Here is a 13,307-nt window from a genome sequence, read left to right as displayed (position 1 = left end):
TAAAATCAGTCCGTTCTTCTTTCACATTCAAAATATTACTGGCGTAGATAGTATTACACACTTTGTCCCCTCCCTTGCCCTCTCTTTAGAATATACTTTTATTCCTTTTATTTACCTCTTATGCTGTTTAATGTACTGGATAGTGAAGAAGTCAGATGAGCAGCGGTGGAAACAGAAATAATTCAAGCTAATACAAGCTTAAGTTACATTTCCTTCTCCAGCATCAGCTACAGTAGCCTCTCATTTTATACACATACAGCTGTGAGTTATAATGGAATCATCACGAGACAAGTTTGACTCGCAAAACAAACAACGAGGCAGCATCGGCTTTGTTTTTCAGAACACTGTTGACAAGGCTACTGTATCGTCTTCGACGCTGTATCACATTTGTGGCTGACAGCGTTATTTTTCACAAGTAATGCTTTTCAAGCCATCTCTTGTGCTCATTCAATGCCGCCTAATTGGGCTGGTAAAAATATAGCAACCTGCTCCACTTGCTTTTCTCATTGAGCACAAACACATCACTGGAAACAACAAGAGAATGCCTTCTATTTTGTCAGGAAATAGAGAAACCTGATGAGTTAGCTCGTCTGCACTTTTGGTTCCCATGTTTCAAACTTAAAAATAAATAAATGCAATGGCTTTTTGGTCAGACGCCTAAAGAAGGTTTGTGGTTAACACAAGCTGAAGAGAGTTGCATATTTTGTACTACGACGTACAAAGGTCAGTAATAAACCCACTTGTGGGTTTTGAAGCTGTCTTACAAAAGGTGGTTGCTAACAAGCGGCTGAAAGAGCCTATGAAGGTAATCAGGGACATTATAAAAATCACAACACCGAACACGGACAGTTATTCACACACCATCTGCCTTGACAGCTTCTTTGTGTTTTTACTGGTGCTCTTGCAAACTGTTCAAACTCAAATTTTCCAACTTGCAGGTAAATAGGTGGTGTAGTTCGTTACAGCCTGTAGTTAACTTTTTACATCTGCTGATTGCATTCATGCGTCAAAAAAATCATTAAAGTGAGTGTCATTTGTGAGGGTTATCTCGCTTTACTTTGTGATCGAAACATTATAGAAAAAATATACCAAGGCACACTGCTTTGTCCTGTTGACTGTTAGTTGAAAGGCTTAGGCACCAAGGGCTCTGAAAGGCTTTTTTGATTTTTGCAAAGCAGCGTACCTGGGTATATCTTGGTGATGACTTATTGATCACAAAGAAAGAACAAGTCTAACCTATCGCTCTTTTGGTTTCATGAAATGTCCTTGGATCCAAAGAGCACCTGTTTCTTGCTACGTGGCGTCGTGAGGCAGCGCTAATTCTATTGGCATTCTCTCTTTTCATCTTAAACTTTTGTTCACCGCAGCGTGTATTTTCTGCGGTTAATTGAAAAATATTCTTTTTGACGAGGGAACCAGGGCGATGCTAACTTCATTGTTGACATAAAAAAGATGCGTCATCCCCACAGCACTCTATGGACAATGACTCATCTTTGAATTACTAGTTTTAATGAGGAATGATGTGTCCCTCTGTATTCACACTTTTACTCGATGTCTTGTCACACATCATAACATAACACTTTGTAGACATACATCTCGTCCCCTCAGTGTTCAGACCGGTGCTCAGTGAGGGGTTCGATCAGTCTGAGCTGAAGCTGTCGTGCTGCGAAGAACTGATTCAAATCGTTCTTGTCTGGAATCACACAGGGAATTTCACACACAGGGCTGAGCCTGTGTCAGAGAAATTTACTGAGAAATTATTGTACTGATTTGGACCTGTCAGAATTGTACTTTGTGTTTAGTGAGAAATATGGAGGAAAACTGGTTGGAATTTTTTGTGACAGCCCCACAGCACATGCATATTTAAGACATAATGGAACACAGACACCGAGAGAAAGAGATGCAGGGTTAGGTAGTGTCCAATATCAGAATCTGTTTCTGGATGAGAGCTGCTGTATAATGTGTCATTCCTGATTGAAATGGAATTGCGTGTGTGAGTCTTTGATGTACGCATGTGTGTGTCTGTGTGTGTTGGCATCATACACTGACAGCCTGGGAGTTAAATACTTGGCTGTCCTGGTAGTCATAATGAGCCCCAAAGCGATGTCCAGTTTTACTGTGTCTATCCGGTTTGTGTGTAATACGTGTGTCTGCGCATGTGTGTATATGCATTTGTGTGTTTGTCCAGCATGGCACCAACCTAGATCCGATGCCAAGCTTCCCATTAGTGAAGCACAGTCCATTAAAACCCCATTAACAACCCATCTCAGAGAAAAAAACATGCACACAGTCAGAAACGTTCTCATGCGCAGCACACACACACACACACACACGTACACACACATTATACTGTACATATGCACCACTCCGCCTTCCCTTCTGTTATTGACAACCTTAGGCCAAATCCATTCTCAGATCAAGGTCATTTAAAAGGAATTACACAAGAGTGTGTGCATACAAACAAACAGAACTCCACCTTCCCTACCTTCTGTCTTGTTGATCTCCAATTGTCACTGCCAACACTGCCTTTCTCCCGCAGTTTTGCTGACTCACATTTCTTTAAACCTAGTTCACTGTATTAAAATTCTTCACACACTCAGCACAACAAAAGTCAGTGTGGACTAACCTGTGGATTACAGTTCATTGCTTCACACAAAATCCATCTGCTGACCACATCTATCAAAATTCATAAACTGTTTTCTTCCTCAGTCTAACTCACAGAACAATGATTTCATGAAACCTTGCCCGTGATAACGATGGTGTCACGATACAACACTACTGAAATAATTGGTGATTATGAATAATTGACATTGCGAGACAATCGATAAAAAGAAAGCCTCTCGAAACGTATTACATTATTTGTGATTCTTCCCGTGGCACATATCGTAAGATAGCACTAAAGAAGTACTGCCTTTTCTTCTAATGGTATCATTTTGAATTATATGTTTTACTCACAATGAGTTTGAGTTAATCCTGTTTGAGTTGATGTTGTGCATAAAGTGTTTCGGTTTCATTTGTTGATGTGATATTAACCATTTTGCTGGGTTGCATGTCGGTAAAGAGAATCAAAGAGAAAAAACGTTAGATCAGTCTAGAGAAATGTGAGTTAGCATATGACAAAAACTGTTGTAGTGTTTATTGATAGCTCAGATATATATATATATATTTAACAGACCCTAATCAGCATGCCATTTGTGTGTCTCTTCATCTGTAGGTTGTCTGTCCCGTCTCTGAAGAGGACTGATGCTGGCCTGTATCAGTGTATCGTGAGGAACAGGATGGGAACAGTTATAAACCGGAGGACAGAGGTGCAGGTGGCCTGTAAGTAAACAGGTGTTCACACCATCATAATAACAACAATACAAGATGTTTCTTTTAAAAAATGACTAGTTTATGTTTTTGAGGAAATGGGACCAGCTGCAACTTTGTTCACACCATCAAGCAACCTCTTGGTTAAAATACACCCAAGATGACAATTAGTCATCCCTCTTTGCATTCCAAAAAAGTGTCAAAATAAACCTGTTCATGTTTTTTTCACACTGAAAGAAGGTGAAAAAGGTATTTGTGACTATTACTAAATCATCATTTTTTTCTCTAACCATGGAATTTAATTTCAGTTGGACTTTAAAATATCCAAGGAATATCTTAATGTGTTGACCAATGGTAAGCCCTCTTGACAGTGCCGACCTTTAAAGGAATTGCGAGCCAGACTGAGCTATCTTAGTGGTGGCACAACAACATCTTTTGAATAAACTGTTTGAATGTACAGTACTGTCCGGTTTATGACCGAACTCACTAGCTTGCTACACGGTTCTGAGAGCTTGTCTACTTTTCTAATAATCTCTTTGATGGTCAGAGGAGGGGTAACAACCCACTACAGTAAAACTCAGGATGAATATTAATAATTGGCTCGCAAGTATCTTCACTAAATCACCAATTATAGGGAACCACATATTTGCGACACATGGATGAATTTTACTGTGCCACTGCTTGCATTAATATTCTTTCTGGCTAAATGCAGTTTATTACATTGGTATTGGTACTGTGTCTTCCCTCTCTTCATTCAGTTTTGGGGAACTTCTCCGCTGAAGAGCAGAGAAAGACGGCGACTCAGGGCCGAGCAGCCATCATAAGCCAGCCTCCCCTTGCTTCTTTCCCCCGACCTCTTGTCACATGGTTCAAAGATGGACACAAGATAATCCCCAACAACCGAATGTAGGTGTCTCTTTGGATTTTTTCTCTCTTTCTCTCTCTCCCTCTTGCACACGCTCTCGTTTACATCTTGATTTATGCACCCATGGTGGTACAAAGTGTGCAACAAAATACTGCTCAAGATAAAATTTTAATTTTACAGTTCTTATCCCCGTGGTATATTAATTAGCGTGCGGTAGCAGCACAAAAGTTCTTTTTAATCCTTGCACACCAATTGTTATGAATAATACGCCATTTAGATAACTGACCCTTTTCATTAGACATCTGTACAATAGACCTTGGTCATTATCAAGAGAAGATTAAATGGGTTTTTCAATGAATCCAATCTTTTTCACTTGTCTAATCTACAAGGTTATTAAGTAATTTTAGGTGCATGGGAAATGTTCTTTTATATTAATGGTGCAGCGGAGATGTGAAGGTCCCTCGATGTGTTGTGTAAGCTGTATTTCACAGTATTTTGTTTTATGCTGTTGTCTGGCTCCTTTTGAAATGCCTGTAATTTGCATATTATTCCGCAGCTGCTACAGCTATCCTGTCAGTGTCGTTATTTTGAAAAATGTTCACGCAGTGTATTAATAATGTAATTATTCAGACAGAGCAGGGGATTGTGGGTTTGTTGGGGAAGGTTTCTCAATATAATGTGCCACAGATTGAGGCAGTATCCTAAATTATTTTAGAATATGTACCTGTTTGAATCTACTCATCAGTGAAAGTAGGTGTTGAGAGATAGACCTTCAGTGGTTTTACGAGGCTGCTCTCACATTCTGAGATAACTATCTCCCCATTAGGAACACTAACTGCTCCCCGGTGTGTTATTGAGTGGAATTATCTGTGGACTCTGTGTACACGTAAATGGCCAGACAGCAACTTTTTTACTCCTTTTAATGACAGTCACAACCTCAAAAGGGCTTTTGAGAAAGCTTTGTTGAGTCAGGTTACATAAGCAGTTTTACTGTTATTATTTTTGTCGTGGGTTCACATCGAATTTGACACTGCTTTTTAATTTGAATGAGCGTGTAAAATGGCTCTCCCGCTAACTTAATGTGGCTTCCTTGAGTCTGGCTTAATGACAGCAGAATGCAATTATTCTAGTGCTCAAGACACTGCCTGCATCCAAAGTGTTTACTGTCTGAGCATCACCACCACAGTGCTCTTACCTCTCTTTAATGTCACACACCACAAATAAGAGCACCGCTACCACTGCCACTGGCAATTAAAAACTAAACGTTAATAAATAAATATCCAACTGAAGTCGTGGTAGAATGAAATCACCTAGTGCTACAAATGTGCACCTGTCTTTGAGGTAGTTTAATGGCCACTTATCCAAGTAGCATCGATAGCAGGTCATAAAGAGCAGCCCAGACAACCCTTTCTCACAACAAACGTCACCCAGATTCTTTTGTAATGTTCTCAAGAGGTGCAAGGGCCACTAATAATCCGGTCCAAATACAGCTACACATTGCCACCATAGAGGCTGAAGACTGTTGAAAAGAACTGGTTCATAAAATGTGTTCTCTGACCACGTTTGAAGGCAAAAGTGTGAATACCATCCACATTCAAAGGTGGGGGTATAAAGCCAGCCTTCATAGACAGGAGCGAGACACTTACTGGGAATACTGGCGCTCATGTTCAGATATTCCTTCAGTGAAGCCAGATGGTGTTTTGGGCACTTTTTTTGGAGAATACTGGCACCTTTCTTCTTGTTTTACGACAACGTACTGACATGGACCTAATTACTTTTTGTAAAAGTCAATACGTACAGTATGTTAAAGAGGTTGTCACTGATGGGAAGTTTAACAAACTGGAACTTGGCTCTGATAGTAGCTGATGGCTGCCCAGCCTCTACCAGTCACTCCTATTTATTTATTTATTTAGATATGTATTACTCTGAGTTGAGCTTTTATCCAGGGTTTAATGAAAGTACAGATTGTTCTTTTTTTGTGGGGCGTTGGGAGTGGGTTGATAACACTGACTAATTGGCTAACCAGCTTTTTCCTGCTTCAGACTATTGTTATTATATCAGCCTTTAATGATCCACCATATGTCCACCTATATTATTATTTTTGTAGATTTATTTTCTTTCATATATAATGCAAATCAAATGCCCGGGCATTTTATTACACCAGGACAAAAAAAAGCTTTGGTTGGTGGTATGGATGCATATTTGAATATCCTTATCCTGAACCACCTGTAAAAATAACATCAGCCAAACAGATTAGTTAAAAATGTAATGAAGCAATAGAGCAACACATTTACAATTAGTAGCAAAAATGCATAAAATGAAGATAATGAATACTGAGTTGAACCTGAGGTGGCTGCTAAGATTGCAGGAGAAGCGCTGATGTAACAGTTGCAGCAGCAGGTTAGCAGAGCGTTTTAAACACCTCATGATTTGACTTTGAGCAATTGGCTGCAACACTTTGGCAAGTGGATGATGCTGTGGCCTGTGTTGGAACCAGTACACTGTATGTAGCTTATGTTGCTACACTGGCTCCATTTCTTTTTGCCCTTTATCTTGATTAAGTTGAGAAAAAAACTGATAAACACCCTGCCTGTAAAAATGCACAGTCCGTGCATTTTACAATCAAGAAAAGCCATTAAATTCAGCTTTTTTTCCCTCAGCTATTTACTGCAGACACGGGTAGTTTCTACTGAATACCTGACTGCCTCCACTAAAGTCATAAGAAATTAACATATTTTTTATGAAATACTATTTTAGTGACATTCTGGGAATTAAAAACAGAGGTGCTGTTTCACACTGCAAAGGTCTAATACTTAATGTCACGGGTGTTTTATCTAGACCATATAGCAGTTTTATGCACAGAGAGGGAGACAAGTCACCTCCAATATTTGATATACAATAAATCATCGCCCATCTCAATTAACTATATGGAGACAATCTCTCCCCTACATCAATGGATGAGAGAAACAGGCATAAACTAAGCCACGGACAGACTCAGCAGTCACTATTTCACACAACATGACAAACAGCTGGCACAGCTGCACATCAGACCAGAGGGTTTCTCTCTAACAGTCAATGGCCAGCCAGTTGGATAGCTCAGTTAAACACTCAGCTCAGCTCAGCCCCCATCTATCTGGGGGTCATTCAAGGTGCTAGCTAACCTTAACCAACAATCCAGTTACTCACCACAGTTTATGAAAAGTATATATGTGCATGGATCTTTCAATGAGCGTTACAAAACAAAACCTGTTCTCACCTGATGATCGGGATCTCTTCTCAGATACTTATTTTTGCACTCAGTCTGTTGTCTGCAGGTCGTTAACAAGTCTGAAAATGTAATATATAAAAATCAAACCTTAAGTTTTAAGTGAAAGTACAGTAAGTTGATGTTTATGGGCACCACTTCAGCCATTAACATTTTTTACTCATACTTTTAGGTTCATTTTTATTATTTGATTAATTAATCCATTGCAAAAGATCTGTCCTAAATGTAAAATAGAATGAACTCAGTGGAGTGCCCAACAGTCCCCTTTAATTCAATCAAGCCTATTCCAGTATCAAAGAAGACCATATTTAAATTGCTAGATCCTGATTTTTATTTGAATTCTCTTGAAATTTTACTTTCTTATAGATACCAGCCACCTTCATATTTATTTCATTTCTTTCATGAAGATCCATGCATTATTCCCTGAGAAAATGATAATGTAGAAAAATCCCCTATCTTGCAATCTTTATCCAGTCCTGCACCAAAAGTTAATGTGATGTATCCTCATCTGACACCCATCCTCCATCCGAGTCTCATTGAAATCCATTCGTTAGTTTTTGTGTTTAATTCAGCTGACAAATCAACCAACAGGTTGACTGAGACTAACAGACATAACATGAGGAGTGTCTGAGAAACTCTCTCCCCACTGACTGATCAGATGTAATTTTTTAATTTCTCTTGCCGGGTACACATTGGGGTACAACGGTGTTATCAGTGAATCTCACTACATCATTTTCAAGTATTAATATAATCTGGGTGAAAAAACTTTTATGTCTGTGCTGTGAGATGAAATATTCTGATTTGCTTGCAACCCACATACACACTGTGATGAAGATTCATGCATAACACTTCCTTTGAACCCTCATAGAAAAGACTAATTTGCACCTTTCTTTACAGCTCCCCTCTTGTCTCTACAAGACATGTCTTCCTCTCCCTTTCCCTCCCTCTCACCTCCCTACTCCGTCTCTCACTCCCGCTTTTCTGCCTCTAAATTATTCTTTATAGTGCTTTGTTCCCTCCGCTGGCTCTCCTTCGCTCACTCTCTGTCTCTTTTACAGTAATTATCATGCTACTGGATATACTGTTACAGAACCCATAAACTTCTGTTCCTGAATAAACTGCTTAACTGCTGTGGCGCACGCACACACAAACACAAGACACACACTCGCTCACACACGCACAATCTGTCTCTCCAGACCAATCTCAGTAGCGTCTACCTGGAACGTCTCTGGGAGCACTCATGCGTGTCAGAGTGAGCGCACGGGATATTTGCACGGCCCTGCGTGTGTAACGGTGTGTGTATGCGTTTGTGTGTGCGTGCGTGAGGTTACGCTGGCTGATCCTGCGGTCCGGTGAGACAGGGCCAGATGGTGCCTGGCGGTTGGCTGTCTTCTTGGTGACCGAGCTGATGATGTTGTTTATGAAGTTTATTGATCCGATATGCATCGCTCCCAGAGTCCCCAGCCCCATCTCGATGTCTGTCTTACTGCTTCTCCCACCGCTCTCAATTTATGTCCATGTGCCTGCCCCTAACCCCACTCTGCATATCCAAAGCACACACAAGCTCATTCCTTCTGTGCGTTTGTGCTCCCTCTTGCCCCTCACTTCCACACACACACACACACACACACACACACACACACACACACACACACACACACACACACACACACACACACACACACACACATCCTGTCTGTCTAACAGCATTCCCAAACTCCCCAGCCCTCAAAATACTGGCCAGAAAAGAACTTACAAGCTGTCACTTCCCACACGCTCTGCTCTAATCTAATGGAGCCTTCACTCCCTGCCCCCCTACGTCTCACACTGGTCTGCCATCACTCTGATTCGCAAACCAACCCCATCCTCCTGTTTTCACATGGGCTCTGAACTTCAGACATGTTGAGTCTGTTTTCTCTTCTGATGTCCAGCAGCAGTCAAAACAACTTTTTTGGGACGGTGCTGCCACCGCGGCGGCTGAAGCTTGATATCTATTGTAGCTGTGACCTGCAGCCCAGGTCGAGAAGAGCGAGCTGCTGCTTTTAATTAGCTCTGAGACCTGTGGCAGATGGACGTGAATTGACTCTCATAGCCAGCAGCTTCAAGAGAACAGCCAGGATGAGGAGAATTAGAACTCCTCTTTCTTCTTCCAACGGGGAGCCCAGATTGATCAAATAGAGGCAGTGATCTATGCAGAAGCATGGCGGGGCGGACAGTGAATATTTCAGTTTCTCGTTGCTGGGGAGGTGATCAGTGTGTAGAGCGCTGATGTCTCAGGTGGTCAATGTCAGGCCTGGGCCTTATGGGAAAGATTTCTCCTCATAGGCCTGACCTAAGCAGCCATATGCTGTAGAGATGTGTATGTGTGTGTGTGTGTGTGTGTGTGTGTCTCGACGTTAATTCATTTTAATTTGTCAAACACCACTTTAACAGAGGGAGCGATTCATTATTTTGCTTCTTTCCATCAAACACACACGCACGCACACACAGCAGAGATCTGAACAGAAGGAACTTTCTCGCCGTCTGAACTTTGCAAGCAGATGTTGTGTGTGTTTTTCTCTGCGAGGGTGTGCACATATGCATGCGTGCGTATTAGACAGACCACAAGATCAAGAGAAAAGGGGCATCATTTGGAGGGAGACTCAAAGGATGTGTAGGCTTGGAACCCACCACATGTTGGAAGCACAAGCGGCCATATGAAAGGTCCTCCATCTACTACTGCGCCGCTGCGGTTCATAATGACTCAGTTTCTCACGGCAGCCAAAGGGGAGGATCAAAGTGACTGAGAGAGAGGTAGAAGAAGACATGAAGGAAAAGTTACAGGAAATGAATATGGAGTAAAGGGTTTAAGCTCATCTCAATCCATTGTGTCTGGGGCTTAATCTCTGGAGCCAACAGGAGCTTAAATACTGTATGTGACTGTCTTTTCAATTAAATGATTTAGGTACCTTCGGGATTACAAAAACATCACAGAAATGTAGGAATTTAAGACATATGGCTGCTCTGAGTGGAGCCATATGCGAAAGTTTTCTCTACTTGCCTACATATTGTGATCCACAGTCTTGTAATTCACTCAGGTTTATAGCAAAAACTGACTCACATCCTCTGATACTGAGTACGGATTTGAGTCTTATCTTAATTTTGATCATTAATTGGGTTTTAGTCTTTTCAGAGAACATTAGGTACTTGGTTGTGCATAAACCTGCTAACAGTATCCAGGTTTCTGTTCATCGACTTCACCTCAGGTGTGTATTAGATTTTTCACACATCCAACAAACGTGCCATTTTGTACCAACTGAGTGTGCTGAACAGTTGAGAGTTGAAACTAGCTCCTGGATGGCTGGACGGACTGTATTCACCACTTCCCTGCCCGATTACGCTCCTCCTTTTAAACTCAAGTGACAAAAACATTAATCCTCTGCATCGCCACTTTCATTCAGCATATCATGAGGCGTTTCCATTGGCACCTTTGGCAGCACTGAATCACCGATTTGCATTTCCATTACCAGCTTTACCGAGTCGAGCTGCACCAAAACTACCCGCCCCCGCCCCAAACTGGGCTGCGGTGACGCGTCCTCACCGCAGCCAACTCGTAACTTTACCCCTTCTCCAACTCAAACCAGCCTGTGACGCAGTGCTCAACTCATGTCTGTGCAGGAAACCAGAGAGAAAGAAGTCTTTAAAAGTCAGTGTGTGTTTTGCTCTCAGTAATTTTGTAGCTCCTAACCAAATCTCTGCGGTTTGAAGCTATGTTTCGTTCCAGCGTACGTGTTTGTACTGTCAGACATCTGCTGTATTTCATCATGCCCACTTTCAGCCTTTACAAGATTTGTGTTCTATCTTAACATTTTCTGATTGTTCAGCTTTATGATAACAGCTTTTGAATAAATAGATAACAGGACTTTTTCTGATGAAGAATTTATAGGAAATGAATCCTGTGAGGAGGGAGAGTATTTACAGCTCTTCCTTTAACCCCTACTCAAGACAAGTACGTCATCAGCTCTGTTGTACTTGAAACGCAAATCCCTGCCATGCTGGGCTGACGTGCCAAGTCAAACTGAGTCAAGCCAGAATGTGTATGTAATTTTAGCCCGACATTACATTGCTCATCATCATATTTTTGGGTTTTTACCGACTAGCTATTATGTTGGTCATGAATGCACAAAACATGGCAGAAAGAAGAAGGGGGAGGAAGGATAAGGGCTTATCCAGGTCAAACACATGACCGCCATACTCTATAAACCTGTTCATAATTGGGATTATCCCCACTTATGAGTGCATTATGAATTATGAATGCACTCAGTGTACAAAAAGTCCTTCTAATTAAATGACAAAATATGTTGTTGGTTCTTGTTCTTTAGATCGACATGTAGATGTTTTTTTATAATCTGAGGCCATTACAGCAGAACAACATCATTTGTGTCTGGATTCCAAAACATTAACAAATCACTGTAGAAGATCAGTTTGACAGCCCTAAGGTTACAAAAGGCATCTGGTTAAGGATATGTCATGGTTTTGGTTAAAAACAATGACTATGATAAAGTTGGAATGACCTTAATCATGTTTAAAAAGAATGAAAAGTTGACTCCTAGTTGGTAATGAACAGCTGTCTTTTATGTCCGATGTTTTGTTGAACCTTGGTCGCTTTGTAATAATAACCGTTCCTCCTTTGCCCCCTCCATAATTACTGCCGTCCCTAAAGTGCTTTGGCTCTGGAACAACTGATGCTGTCCTCCTTCTTGGGAGGACAGTCTCAACGATGGATTGATGCAGTTATAGCAAAGTCTGTAAACGTTCAACGGGTACAGAGTGTGGAAAAAAGTTCACCCAAATCTATTCCAAAGCCAAATCAGTTTTATTCTCCAGACATTTACAGCGCATTTAGCAAACTTATTTCACATAAATGCACTGAAAAATCGCTGCCACAGCCTTTAGTATTTTGTTAGTTGTGGTCTTACGGCAGTTAAATTATTGTAATATTTCCTACATTAGCAATCCAAACAGCCCCCCTTTTGCAAGGCAATCTACTTGATAAACAGGCCACTCTTACCAATCCCACTTGCTTGCCTAAAAATTGCCGTGTATGTCTTCATTTGCAGTGTAATTTTTGCCTGTATTTGATGTCTGTGTATTAATGTAATGTAATAGGAACTTTTTGACAGCTTTCCAGAAAATATTAGATTCATAAGAGCTTGGTCTGGTTTTCCTTTTTTTTTTTTTTCCAAGAGCCATAATAGCCCTGGTCCTTTAATTGACAGTTTATATAAGGCTTGTCATGAGTAATTGTAGTCATTAAAGTTATTTAAAACAAGAGGAAATACCTACTGTACATACGCCAAAAGCACCTACCTGATCAAGACGTTATGTTACAGTTAATTGCCTTTTTGTCACTAATGACTTTGAAGGGCAGTGGCTAAAAGATACGCCACTGTGATGTGATGTGAAAATAAGCATGCAGCATTTCACGGCAAATTTGCACATTGATTAATTGTAGAGTAGAAAGTAAAAGACGGGACATAAAGCAACAAGAATTCTTTTTTGACGCCTGCCTGAATTTCATATTTTCCAATTTACCTCTCCTCCCCTTCTCATTTTTGGCTTTCCTCTTTCCATCCCTTTCCATAATTGAATTGCTCCTTTGGTCGCTTAATGTGGCGGCAAATAACAGAATGAAAATTCTCTACTGTAAACTCTTCTTCCATTTCCCCTTCGATATCTCACCTCTCTTCATTTCAAAAGGACACGTGTCTGCTGCTCTGTCTCTTGTTTGCTTCTTGTTCTCAGCTTCTCTCTCACTGTGTCCTTTTATTCTTGTGAGCTAGTATGAGGGGTTGCTGATCCCAGTTCAAAGGGAGAAATGGTAATCCT

At 40.9% G+C, this 13,307-nt stretch overlaps 1 protein-coding gene across 4 annotated transcripts in view; it reads left to right on the top strand.

Moving 5' to 3' along the window:
- Nucleotides 1-13,307, top strand: part of LOC115585913 (protein sidekick-1) — a 251,660-nt gene that overhangs the window by 90,766 nt on the left and 147,587 nt on the right. For all 4 annotated transcript variants that reach the window (XM_030424570.1, XM_030424559.1, XM_030424587.1 and 1 more), the window contains exons 3-4: nt 3,215-3,321; nt 4,068-4,215. In XM_030424570.1, coding sequence (XP_030280430.1) covers nt 3,215-3,321; nt 4,068-4,215 — 255 coding nt within the window. The remainder of the gene's footprint in view (nt 1-3,214; nt 3,322-4,067; nt 4,216-13,307) is intronic.

Source organism: Sparus aurata, chromosome 1 (assembly GCF_900880675.1).
Source record: "Sparus aurata chromosome 1, fSpaAur1.1, whole genome shotgun sequence".
NCBI lineage: Eukaryota > Metazoa > Chordata > Actinopteri > Spariformes > Sparidae > Sparus > Sparus aurata.
The sequence above is the reverse complement of the archived record's forward strand: the minus strand, read 5'-3'. Positions and strand labels throughout refer to the sequence as shown.